This window comes from Monopterus albus, unplaced genomic scaffold (assembly GCF_001952655.1).
Source record: "Monopterus albus unplaced genomic scaffold, M_albus_1.0 scaffold479.1, whole genome shotgun sequence".
Classification (NCBI taxonomy): Eukaryota; Metazoa; Chordata; class Actinopteri; order Synbranchiformes; family Synbranchidae; genus Monopterus; species Monopterus albus.
In genome coordinates, this window is record NW_018128359.1 from 145,042 (window position 1) to 158,111 (window position 13,070).

The following is a 13,070-nucleotide window of genomic DNA, read 5'->3' on the forward strand; positions in this document are numbered from 1 at the left end:
GCAGGAATGGGGCTGTAGAACAAGAAGAAGAGAGAGAGCATTAGTTGGATTCAGCTTGAAAGACAGACTCTGACAAACAGAGAGAGAAACAGAAAACATTTCCTGTCTTGAGGTTTCAGATGACAGAGTCTCTATGAGAAAATAATCATCTCGGGTCTAATAAAATTCTACTTTGACTACAATCTGCAGAATCAATTACTGCTCTACATAAAAAATAAAAATGCTCTGTGTATTTCATGTTTGAAATGAAAAACTCCAATTTCTTTCCTTATTGCTGATAATACTGACGATGACACTCAGATTGTTCAGTACTGACAGTTTATAGTTTGGACAGATTAGACTGACAGAAACTAACAGAAACCCTGCTTGAGCATCACTGGCTTTTATATCTGCCACTGGATGTTGATGCTATTATTAATTACTTACTTCACTTTTACACCAGCTATGCAGCTCGACTACCACTGAGAAAACAGGACTTACAGTAAGTGGGACACTGTTCCAACAAGTCCTGTACAATACATTTGTCGCCGCCCTCCAATTTGACCCACAGTAGTGCCACCTGGGTTAAAGCCCCTACAGTGGGAGGCATTTGGCAAACAAGAGCAACGCCATAGATGTCATCCAGCACAGAATGAAATTCTGCACCATTAGCCCTGTTTTAAAACAATATTGTGTCTGTCCCCTCCCTCGGCTTTTTACTCTACTGCAGCAGGTCAGAACAACTATAAGCACATTTGATATCTAATGTGGCTGGACAGCGTGTCTTTAAAAGTAATTCTGAGAGACCTACAGGCCTTACAAGGGAACGACACATCAACGCAGGCCAACAACTCTTTAAACCTTTTCATACCGACACTAGCAGTCAAGGTCTGGACACACGTTCCTATTGACCTCGGGCTGGTGGTGTATATGTACATGATGTGTTGTGAAAAGCATTCAGTTACTAGAAACATCATGAAACAACTGAAATCCATGTTATGACTTTTCTCCTGGGCAAAACCTTCTCCAGGAGTGTGGGGGAAGGTTTCATTAAAGACAAATACAGTCAGACAGACCACAGACAATAGATGCTGCTGCTACGTCTGATTGGCACAGTGTCGGCCTGAGCCATTTTAACATTCCCTGTTTTAATATAGGACAATTTCTCCTTCCTCTGAGCTGCTTTCATATATGGTTATTTTATCTTCCTATTTTATTTTTTTATTTTATTTCATTTTAGTAACTTATCTTTGATTTTGATTGATATATTTATTATGGCACCATTATTCTCTACTTTATGTACATTACAGCGGTTTTCACTCTGTTTTCATTTTTCCTGCTAACTTCATTTCACTGTTTGCAACCTGCTGTGTGGTTGTGTTGTCCTTAATTTGCTGAGTAAGAGCAAACACCAAGACAAATTCCTTGTATGCTTGCGTAAAGTTGATTGACTGACTGATTGATTACTGTGGCGTCTACCTGCTGCTGATCTGATGATCAGGTGAGAGAGAGTCACCTCTGCACCTGCCGCCTCAGGCTACCAGCCAGTTTGTTTGTACCTGCTGCTACACAACAAGTGGCATGGTCACATGGGGCGCAGCAAAGTGCCAGAGCCATGCACGAGTCCACGTGCTTTGGTTGTTAGGGCCTTACACAAACATGCAGCAGGACATGCTGATAAACTTAGAGATTTCTCCTCACGCTCTATTACTCTGCCACAACACTATGTGGAGTAATGTGTGTGTGTGTATACAGTGGATATAAAAAGTCTACACACCCCTGTTAAAATGCTAGGTTTCTGTGATGTAAAAAAACAAGACCAAGATAAATAATTCCAGAACTTTAGCCACATTTAATGTGACCTATAACTTGTACAACTCAATTGAAAAACAAAGTGAAATCTGTTTTTCAGTGGGAAGTAAAAATAAAAAACTAAAATAATGTGGTTGCATTAGTGTGCACACCCTTAAACTAATATTTTGTTGAAGCACCTTTTGATTTTATTACAACACTCAGGGATAAATATCTCCGGCTCAACACCAGTCAGTCAGAACTGATGAAGCCTCTTGGATGAGATGTGAAACGTCTTCGATCTAGAAATCTAGTCCAGGTTCTTTCTATACACACACACACACACACACACACACACACACACACACACATATATATATATATATTTACACACTGTAAACACAATCACTGTATGTCGCACTTGATGTCCAGAACGTCAGAATGTGAAGCAATGATTGAACCTGATGGTGTAGTGCGGCTGTGATGGATGAAGGCGTGACCCTCCTCACACCTGCAAAAACACATGATGGGATGTAACCTGAGAAGTTTTACTTACTGAGAAAACCAGGGTCTCACACACACACATGCTGAGTGAGGTGAAAGGTCAGGGAAATAAACAAATAAATAGAAAACAACTGGGCTTATTTTTGGAGACTCCCCTGAAATGTCATGTTCAGGTTTTCAGGGGGTGCGAGCAGTCAGTGAGGGGCCTGGGACCCCCTGTGTTTCGCAGGCTGGTGCTGATATCCTGATATCTGACTCACTGTGGAAGTGAACAAGAGAAGAACCAACCGTCGTATATCGAAGGTTTCGTGCTGATCTGAGCATCAAGAGCTTCAGCTGAGTCGTCTCACACTGAGGGAATGGGACTTTTACTTCACACCCAAGGTGAGCTAATGTCAAAAGTCCCCCCCACGTCAACTCTACTGAACACTCTGCGAGGATTCACCACTGAAGAGTGTGAAGAAGTCTGACTTTTCCTGTTTCTTGACGAGATAATGTTTTATTTAATGAACGTCTCACACTTTACACACAGTAGCATGTTAACTCCTCGTCCAGCGTGGGGGGGAAGAGAAGGAAACAGGAACGCTTTCAAGCGGGGAGTAAACACATATCAGTACTTTAAAACTGAGAATTTACTGCAGTTATATCAATCTTCAGAGAGAGTGAGATTTGGCCTAAATGCAGGAAGATTCCTCGCCATTAGTGATGACCATGTTTACACTTCATTATCTGCTTCATTCGAGCTGTAAAACATGTTCGAAACCTGATAACAGCAGTTATGAAGATTAACAAGGCCACTGTGAATTTGTGACACAGATACAAACAACAAGATGAATCTTGAAAGCAAAATTATCGGCCTGTTTTAGTGGCGTTTCAGGAATTAAACAGCATTGGTGAGAGATGTCCTGCAGCCGACAGCTACTGACAGGCTTTTAAATCCCTCATTAAACATGCGACACCTCCCCTGTCTGTGGGGTAACATTAGCCTTCATCAATCAAACTTCACAGTAACACGCCTACACTCTCTAGCACGTCAGGTTCATGTATCTAATACATTACACGCTCTTTTTTGCAGTGATACAGTAATGTACTGTAAAGCTGCCTCATGGAGTTTTGTTTCTACATTAATCTCGTTGGCATGAAGCAAATCCTAGATGTGCATTAAGAACTTTCTCTTTACAGAAGAAATCCCTCTGTTCATCTTTCTGTGCATGGCAGCGCTGGCAAAGCACAGACAAACATCTTCTGTCCTGCTCCTTCTTCAGTTTGGGTGTATACCAGGTCAGGACTGGTTCAGGCCCGTGGACTTGTGTGTGGCTAAACACAATCAGCCAGAACATGTTATTGCCTAGTGATCGTGTATAAGATGAGCAAACAGTTCTACATAAACAACTGACCTGGCTCTTTTTAAACTGCAGTGCATCACTCAAGCAGGAACTTCTGCTTTTACTCAATAACGCTCTTCTCACTAGCAGCTCATAAATAACTAATAAATCACAATCAATCACAGCCAGGGGCTTTATAAACACCAATCAACTCTTCATGTGTGTGTTGGAATACTTGGATTTGATCTATAAACCATATAAAATCTCTGTTATCTGTGTTTTCTTTCCAGATTGGCTGGCAGTCCCACACCCATGAACCAATAGTGCACACTCAGCCATTGTTGCATGTTTCACTTGGAGCAGACGATGTACATTATCCAGAAACCATCAGTGCTTTGTGAATTAAGGCGAGCGTCCTCTGACCACACGGCCAAGACACCCAGGGAAAATGGCCCGTGTTATTAGTTGTGAGAGACACAACACAGTCACGACAGTGTGTGCAGCGTGAGAGTGTGTGTATGAGGACTCTGGTATTCACACAGCAGGATGCTGCTTTAATGGTTTCTTCTGCGATCACTGTTGTCATACTTTATTATTTCCCTTTTGTTGTACCTCAGGCAGGCCCTGCTTCACACATTCACACTCTGCTGTTGAAACGAACTCTGGTGGACGAACAGGAAATGGGTCAGACTCATTTTTACTTCATCTGTCAAGGACTTCGGGTTGAGAGGAGATTTTGGTCTGGCACCAGATTTGATAACGCTGGACCACGTGATGCAAAAAGTTATAATGTGTCGAAGCATCATGCTGTGTAACGCAGCAGGGCAGCTTTCAGTAGTTACTTAACAGGACTAAAAATCAAAGGACATCACATGACATGCAGCTGAGCAGTTAGGACACATATGGCCACAACACCCCAGTCGGGGATCTTTGCTGACACCACTTCCCTTATTTCCTCTCTGCCCATTAAAGGTAAAAATATCACACTAATGCTCTGTTGGTAAAAGCTGGGCGGAACATATCTACAGGTGACTGAGAAAGGTAAACCGTACAGCCATGTGAACACAAACTTAACGTAGAAGGAGAGGTTAAGTAGAAGATCTCATCTCATCACAACGCTGTTAAAGTACGTATGAACACCCTAACAATGGTTATGCCTCATCATCACTATCACTACAGTAAACAGTTCCTACATCTTACCTTATAACAGTATTCCCCTTTCTGATTTACATCAGATCATCTCTCCAGAAACTGTCAGCTTCCCCTTATACTGATGAAACCTCCTTCTATAACACATTGCATCAGCATCAGGAACTTCCTATTGAGTGTCTCTCCCACTCTGTCTCGCCTCCTTTATGTCCTGTTTACGCCAATGAGAGAGCCGAGGCCTGATGAGGAAGGAGCGACAATCATGAAACAAACGGGGAAGGACAGCATGAAAGGAGGGTGCGAAGTTTGTGGCTAACAGAAATGTCAGGAAACACTGAGCATCAACCAACTGCCAAGACAAAGTAAAATAATTAACTAACAGGAGTTAATTAACCAGCATCTGAGCATCTAAAACCAACATAATGAAGAGCTTTCTTCTACTCACCCTCACACTGATGGCAGGTAAAAAAGATTAATACCTGATTACTGACATTACAGACTAACACATGTAACCTATTACCCTCCTCTAAAATGTTTTAAATTGTCCGTGGTCTGGTTGGTTGGTTTAATGTGCTTCACTACAGCCAGTAATAAGAGTACAAGTCCTAAATAGACACATTGTGCTGCAATATTTTACGGTAAATCTCAGCTCATTTAGTCATTAAGACAAAACTTTCATTACTTTCAGTTCAGCTCTCAGTATTAATCATTTATGTACACAGTGGGTATAACTCAATAATTAATATAAGTTTACTACTAAATGAAAACTCCCCTCGTTAACTGGCACTGATGTTTTTGTTTGTTTGCCGTGACAATTTAAAAAAGTAAACTTTTAAATGTGTGTGGTAGACATCTTTATTTTTGTTACTTTTCTTCAGTTTAAAATATATATATGTACAATAACTTTAAAAATGTTAAAATGACTAAATGTCAGCAAGTGTATTTCTATTTCCAGGTTATAGAGCATATTTTTGCAATAAAGTATTAAAAACACAGTTAAAATAATAAAAACTGACAAAATCACAAATCTGAACAGGATAACAGGTAAAACAAGTTCTGGCTTCACTGACGCAGTTAAAGGCAGCTCAGAGGTATTTATTAATTATTATTTGTGGTTGTTTCAGTGTCATGATGTGAACTTTTCTCTTTGACCTACAGGCCGTGAAGCCTCAAGTGACAAACTGCCATGTACAAAAGGATGGGTCGAATTCACCTGCAAGTATCCTAATAGAAATAAAAATTATGCAACGATTGAGGTACATTATCAACCAGAAACTGTACGCAGCACTGAAAAGGATAAGTGGCAAAGTGTGGGCAGGTATTTCCTGTACCATGACACACAAAGTGAAAAACTCAGGGTGGCCATCAAAAAAATTCAATATGGGGACTCTGATGACTACAAGTGTGTATTTTTCCCAGGACAGCATAAAACAAAAGTGAAAGGTGGTAAGAAATGTTACATTTTCTTTCATTTGTTTCTCATGTTCTTCGATAAAGCACTCTGTAACTGTGATAATAGCCACATAAAAATAATAAGGAATGAACTGATACCACGTTTTTAAACTGCATACCAGTATGAGTACTGACATTTGAGTGCAGAACTACCAAGTATCGATACCAGTTCTCAATAATAATGAAGCATTTCTTCTATAAAAATGACTATACAAGTGCAATGAGACCTTGTTTCCTTTCTGAATAAAAGTTTAAATCATATATGTAACAGGAGGCTGTTGGTGACGACCATCATCATCCATTATCAATACCGTTTATTCCTGAACAGGGTCGTGGGGGGCTGGAGCCAATCCCAGCTGACACTGGGAGTGAGGCAGGGTCCAGCCTGCAGTTCCACCGACCTACGTAGTTATGTTATTTCAGGAGGTGCTTCTATGGGTTATGTGAGACGGAAGGGACAAATGACCATATGGTTATGTAGGACTTGTTGGTTCCATCACGTGGTAGGGTTAGTGTCATATTTTATGTTTTACCTTTCAGAGGAAATGAGGTGTCGGAGACCACTGACTCAAACTGCGTACACAACAGCTAAAACCACCATCACGTGTAATAACCCAGCAAACGGCTACAGATCCACTGCTGAGTTCTTCTGCAAAGAGGGCAGCTCCTCCTGTGGGGACCTTTTATCAGACTCTTCTTCGAAGTCAAACGGGAGGTTCACTTTCACAAACACAGGCAGTGGCTTCACAGTGTCCATCAGTAACGTGTCCTCACAGGATGAGGGCGTCTACTGGTGTGGAGTCAAACCAGATAAAGGAAGTGACAGTACAGGACTAACACAGATACAACTGAAGGTTCAAAGTGAGTAACACATCTACAGTACTACACATTTGGCTGCTTTCTAGGTGTCAGAGGTGTGTGACACAGCACAACATGTAACAAACACTGAGATGTTATATTGGCAGCAGACGACTCTGGCTCACATTTGATATTTAGCAGAAGGCAACTATCATAAAATAAACACCTATACATACATACAGTGATCTATACTGTGCATCTAAATGATTAAAAGCCATGGGGTTAGAACTGTCTGAGCATAATAACCTGTCTATGTCTGTCTACAGACATTTCCACCTTCACAGCATCACCAGCTGTTGGACAGGACCTCATGTACTGGTGTGGTTACCACAGTGGTACTTATGAAAATAAATTCATCTGTAAGGGAGAAGATCCATCTACATGTCAGCGTCTGGTGAGCACTAACCAGGGAAGTGTCGGCAGGAGGTTCTCCATGAAAGACGATAAGAGCCAGAGCAACATCACTGTAACGGTGAGAAGAGTAACAGCAGACGACACTGGGACGTACTGGTGTGGAGCAGAAAGCACTGACAGTGGACACAGGAACCAGTTCCTCCACAGATACCTGATCACTGTAGGTGAGTGTTCAGTTTTTATTGCTTGGCTATAATCTGACCCCCGTTCATCTATTCATCTGACTACTGGTGGTGAGGTTCACTTGTGGCAGGTTAAAGTGCCTCCAACAGCTGAGACGTCCGTCCCTGCTGAGTGTCAGACACTGCTGATGCTTGTCGTAAAGTGAGATAGTGTGTTATTTAAGTTACTGTATCATGTTATATCCACTTCAAATACAAAATATAGGCTCTACTTTATAAAATGTTTTATCAAAAATACTCTCTTATATTCAGAGGTGTTTCTAATATTCTGACCCTCTGATGTATGTATAATGTAGCCCAGTAGAACACCACCTTTAGCCATGACCTCAATAATAAACATATAGTTGAATTAATATATTCAGGACAATGTCACCAAAATCTGAACCATTTATTTATTTTATTTATTTATTAATTCCAAGCATGTAATAAAACAGAGAAAAAGAAAAAAAAAAATCAACATGTAACACAAAACAACCAAACCAATTACCATATACAACCAAAAAAATAGAAATTTCTCTTGATTGTCTTGCAGAAGGCTCTTTGGCGCTGAGAGGAACTGCAGTCATCTGTGTAGTGGTGCTGGTGATTATTGTGGTGCTCGTCTACAAACGTATGAGGACTTTTTGTTTAGTAAACTGCACAACATGAAACACACATGTACAAACATGCACACTTTTCTTAGTGGAAGTAGGTGATTAGGCCATCCATGTCATTTCTGTTTCCTGGCTGTGAACAAGCCTGATCGTACTTGTTCTTCTCTGCCAGGATCTCAGTGTTCGAGAAACACAGGACATGGAGCACAGAACAACACAGAGGTAAGTGTGTGTATCTCTGTAGATGTCCAGTGTGTGTGTGTGGTTCATATGATGTGTTCCCTGCAGTATGAGGCACCTCGGGGGGATAAAAGAGCAGTTGGTGGTTTTTGGGAGGAGCCCACATGATGTCAAACCGTCTTTAAGGACCTCAGTATGATTTGGTGTTTAGCACTAGGACTGTGTATCATGTATTCATCCTGTGTTTCATTCTGAAGGACCACAGCTATGCAGAGATACAAGAGCACCCCCAGAAGCCAGCCTCAGGAACTGAACTGAAAACGGTTTATGCCACTGTCAACCTTCCCCCAAATCCCTCTGCCTTCATGTTCTACTCTGAAGTCAACAGCTCTGGTGAAGTCAGTGGGGACACATATTCTGCTGTGAGGGACGATGGCCAGCACTGAACCTACTCGGCTGCCAATCATCCAACCAGGCTTTGTGAAGACGCTCTTGGTTCCACTGCCAACAGGCCACAGCAGCAATGAATGAAGCTTCTTTTTCAAAACCAGGCACAAAGAGAGCAGCGCAAACAGCAGCCAACAAGTCTATTGAACTGTGTTGAAGAGACTGAATTGTCTGCCTCGTGTTCCTTATGTAAACTTTATGTTCTGTACAAAACATTCTGTGGTAACCTGTACCATTTCACGCACGGCTAATCCTGTGGCAGAGAGGCTCTGCTAAACAGACCGTATTACATCTTTGGTTTTTCCCTGTATTCTAACATGTCTTCATCTATTAATATATTTATCTTCATGTTTTGTTGCTTGATACTGTTAACAGCTTTTTTGTTGTTCTGCTGGTGGAGTGTATTTAAGAAGAGAAAAAGATTTAGGACACTATTAACTTTGTTTAATTCACCAAGGTTTAGTCACAGGCTTTCTGCTAGTGTTGTAGTCAAGACCACCTAAACGAGACCAAGACCAAGACCAAGACCGGAGTGTATCAGGGCCGAGACAACCACTTAAAGTCTTGGTCTTGTTTCAGTGGTCTTCACTACAGCACTACTTTCTGCATTGGTACACACCAAGTCCTGCAATCAAACAGTGGAGTTTCACACAAGTCCAACATCAACTAAGCCTCAAAAGGTACCACAGAACTGAACCAGCTCCCTGAGATAAGAGTTAATCCAGCAGCTACTTTGGACTGGACAGAGCACAGGTGTGCATGTGACAAATTACCTAAGCATTCTTACAGCTGCTCTGTTATTGCTTTAATGTATATGCATGGGTTTAGAGGACTGGTTGATCTGAATGAAAGATGAGGCATGGATCTCTTATCTTCACTTTTAACTAAAATGCTAAGGTTTGGGCTTTAATACACTGCATTTAGATTAAAATAAAAGCTGGAGTCAGGACCAGTCATGAAAATGGTGCAGACTTACTATCATAGTAGTCTAATATACACAAACTCAGTGACAGTGGAAGAAGAAAGAGGAAGGAGATAAGAAGAGGATGGTTAACCTAAAATATTAACAGGAAACATAGCTGCACAGACGCCGGAGATGAAACCAACAAATGCAAAGAGGAGTCGACACAAATAGCTGGAGCTCAGTGATCACACCGAAACTTCAGCTTCACAGAGGAACAACATGAAGAGGTTTGTCTTGCAGAAGGCTCTTGGATAACTGCAGTCATCTGTGTAGTGGTGCTGGTGATTATTGTGGTGCTCGTCTACAAACGTATGAGGACTTTTTGTTTAGTAAACTGCACAACATGAAACACACATGTACAAACATGCACACTTTTCTTAGTGGAAGTAGGTGATTAGGCCATCCATGTCATTTCTGTTTCCTGGCTGTGAACAAGCCTGATCGTACTTGTTCTTCTCTGCCAGGATCTCAGTGTTCGAGAAACACAGGACATGGAGCACAGAACAACACAGAGGTAAGTGTGTGTATCTCTGTAGATGTCCAGTGTGTGTGTGTGGTTCATATGATGTGTTCCCTGCAGTATGAGGCACCTCGGGGGGATAAAAGAGCAGTTGGTGGTTTTTGGGAGGAGCCCACATGATGTCAAACCGTCTTTAAGGACCTCAGTATGATTTGGTGTTTAGCACTAGGACTGTGTATCATGTATTCATCCTGTGTTTCATTCTGAAGGACCACAGCTATGCAGAGATACAAGAGCACCCCCAGAAGCCAGCCTCAGGAACTGAACTGAAAACGGTTTATGCCACTGTCAACCTTCCCCCAAATCCCTCTGCCTTCATGTTCTACTCTGAAGTCAACAGCTCTGGTGAAGTCAGTGGGGACACATATTCTGCTGTGAGGGACGATGGCCAGCACTGAACCTACTCGGCTGCCAATCATCCAACCAGGCTTTGTGAAGACGCTCTTGGTTCCACTGCCAACAGGCCACAGCAGCAATGAATGAAGCTTCTTTTTCAAAACCAGGCACAAAGAGAGCAGCGCAAACAGCAGCCAACAAGTCTATTGAACTGTGTTGAAGAGACTGAATTGTCTGCCTCGTGTTCCTTATGTAAACTTTATGTTCTGTACAAAACATTCTGTGGTAACCTGTACCATTTCACGCACGGCTAATCCTGTGGCAGAGAGGCTCTGCTAAACAGACCGTATTACATCTTTGGTTTTTCCCTGTATTCTAACATGTCTTCATCTATTAATATATTTATCTTCATGTTTTGTTGCTTGATACTGTTAACAGCTTTTTTGTTGTTCTGCTGGTGGAGTGTATTTAAGAAGAGAAAAAGATTTAGGACACTATTAACTTTGTTTAATTCACCAAGGTTTAGTCACAGGCTTTCTGCTAGTGTTGTAGTCAAGACCACCTAAACGAGACCAAGACCAAGACCAAGACCGGAGTGTATCAGGGCCGAGACAACCACTTAAAGTCTTGGTCTTGTTTCAGTGGTCTTCACTACAGCACTACTTTCTGCATTGGTACACACCAAGTCCTGCAATCAAACAGTGGAGTTTCACACAAGTCCAACATCAACTAAGCCTCAAAAGGTACCACAGAACTGAACCAGCTCCCTGAGATAAGAGTTAATCCAGCAGCTACTTTGGACTGGACAGAGCACAGGTGTGCATGTGACAAATTACCTAAGCATTCTTACAGCTGCTCTGTTATTGCTTTAATGTATATGCATGGGTTTAGAGGACTGGTTGATCTGAATGAAAGATGAGGCATGGATCTCTTATCTTCACTTTTAACTAAAATGCTAAGGTTTGGGCTTTAATACACTGCATTTAGATTAAAATAAAAGCTGGAGTCAGGACCAGTCATGAAAATGGTGCAGACTTACTATCATAGTAGTCTAATATACACAAACTCAGTGACAGTGGAAGAAGAAAGAGGAAGGAGATAAGAAGAGGATGGTTAACCTAAAATATTAACAGGAAACATAGCTGCACAGACGCCGGAGATGAAACCAACAAATGCAAAGAGGAGTCGACACAAATAGCTGGAGCTCAGTGATCACACCGAAACTTCAGCTTCACAGAGGAACAACATGAAGAGCTTCCTTCTTCTCGTCCTCTCACTGACGACAGGTAAAAAGATTATTACTGCCACATCACTGAGAGATTTGACCGATAACTGTTTGTGCAGAGTCTCAGTTATCCAGGTCATAGTAAACTGAAAAAACCTCCACTGAGTATAAATTCTACAGTAGAATTATAAGTGACAATACCTGTTGCAATGTTTTTCCATGTGAATCAAAACCACCAGCTGTTTGCAAGGCTGTACAGAAAGCTGCTCATTATAACGTGTGGCTGTGAGATCTGTGTGATCAGTCATTAAGAGTAAGGGTTTTTATTTTTAATGATGATTTTGGCTTCCAACTATTATGAAAACAAAATAATCAAGATAAAACTATTATTGTGCCGCGCTCTGCTTCACTATAGTGTTCTCATTTTGCATTGTGTTACAAATCCAGCGAGATCATCCAGTGACTGACTCCTCGTCGTGGTCCGTGGCTGCAGGTTATACTGACTAAGGTTTACTGTAGACGACTGTAGTGCCTGACAGGATGTGAACGTTTGTCTTTTTCTGATCTACAGGTTGTGAGGCCAAGTATAAAGTGAAGGGATGTACAGGAGCATGGGTTGAATTCACCTGCAACTATCCAAAGTCAAATTCTCAAAGTGTTGGCATAGTTCATAATACACAAATAACCATACGAAGCACTAGGAAGAATGAGTGGGAACACAACAACAGATTCTCCCTGTACCATGATACACAAAATAGAAACCTCAGGGTGTTCATCAAACATCTTGTACAGGACGACTCTGGGGACTACCAGTGTAGACCACACCAGTCTAGACCACACACAAACAACCTACAACTGGACCCTGGTAAGAGACACTTTCTATTAAAGTTCATCCATGTTGCATGTGTATCACCTCAAGGCTCTTTTAGCATAATTAGAAAAAATAAAACTGATCAAATGTAACAACCCAAATGCACAATCTCATATATTGAGTGAGATTTCATAAACGTGTAGGGTTTATATGTTTAAAGGCACACGTCAATTAAAACCTTGTTAGACACGGGGGACTTCCAGTGTAACTCAAGACCACACACAAAGGACCTACAACTGGACCCTGGTAAGACACACTTTCTATTAAAGTTCATCCATGT

General features: G+C 41.5%; 1 protein-coding gene across 1 annotated transcript; it reads left to right on the forward strand.

Annotated features, from left to right (window-relative positions):
• Positions 1 to 5,032: 5,032 nt before the first annotated feature.
• Positions 5,033 to 12,784, forward strand: LOC109952612 (uncharacterized). The gene is made up of 8 exons (XM_020587779.1): positions 5,033 to 5,210; positions 5,907 to 6,194; positions 6,741 to 7,061; positions 7,325 to 7,647; positions 8,685 to 8,825; positions 10,233 to 10,352; positions 10,568 to 11,980; positions 12,491 to 12,784. The coding sequence occupies exons 1-7, from the start codon at positions 5,171 to 5,173 to the stop codon at positions 10,754 to 10,756; spliced, it is 1,422 nt and encodes a 473-aa protein (XP_020443435.1). The 5' UTR covers positions 5,033 to 5,170; the 3' UTR covers positions 10,757 to 11,980; positions 12,491 to 12,784.
• Positions 12,785 to 13,070: the final 286 nt, after the last annotated feature.

What these genes read in the sequence shown, in the direction of transcription:
- LOC109952612 (XM_020587779.1), top strand. Translation starts at nt 5,171, where the DNA reads ATGAAGAGCTTTCTTCTACTCACCCTCACACTGATGGCAG. An exon ending in GATACAACTGAAGGTTCAAA is followed by an intron (nt 7,062 to 7,324) that starts GTGAGTAACACA and finishes GTCTGTCTACAG; the next exon opens with ACATTTCCACCTTCACAGCA. An exon ending in AAGTCAACAGCTCTGGTGAA is followed by an intron (nt 8,826 to 10,232) that starts GTCAGTGGGGAC and finishes GGAAGTAGGTGA; the next exon opens with TTAGGCCATCCATGTCATTT.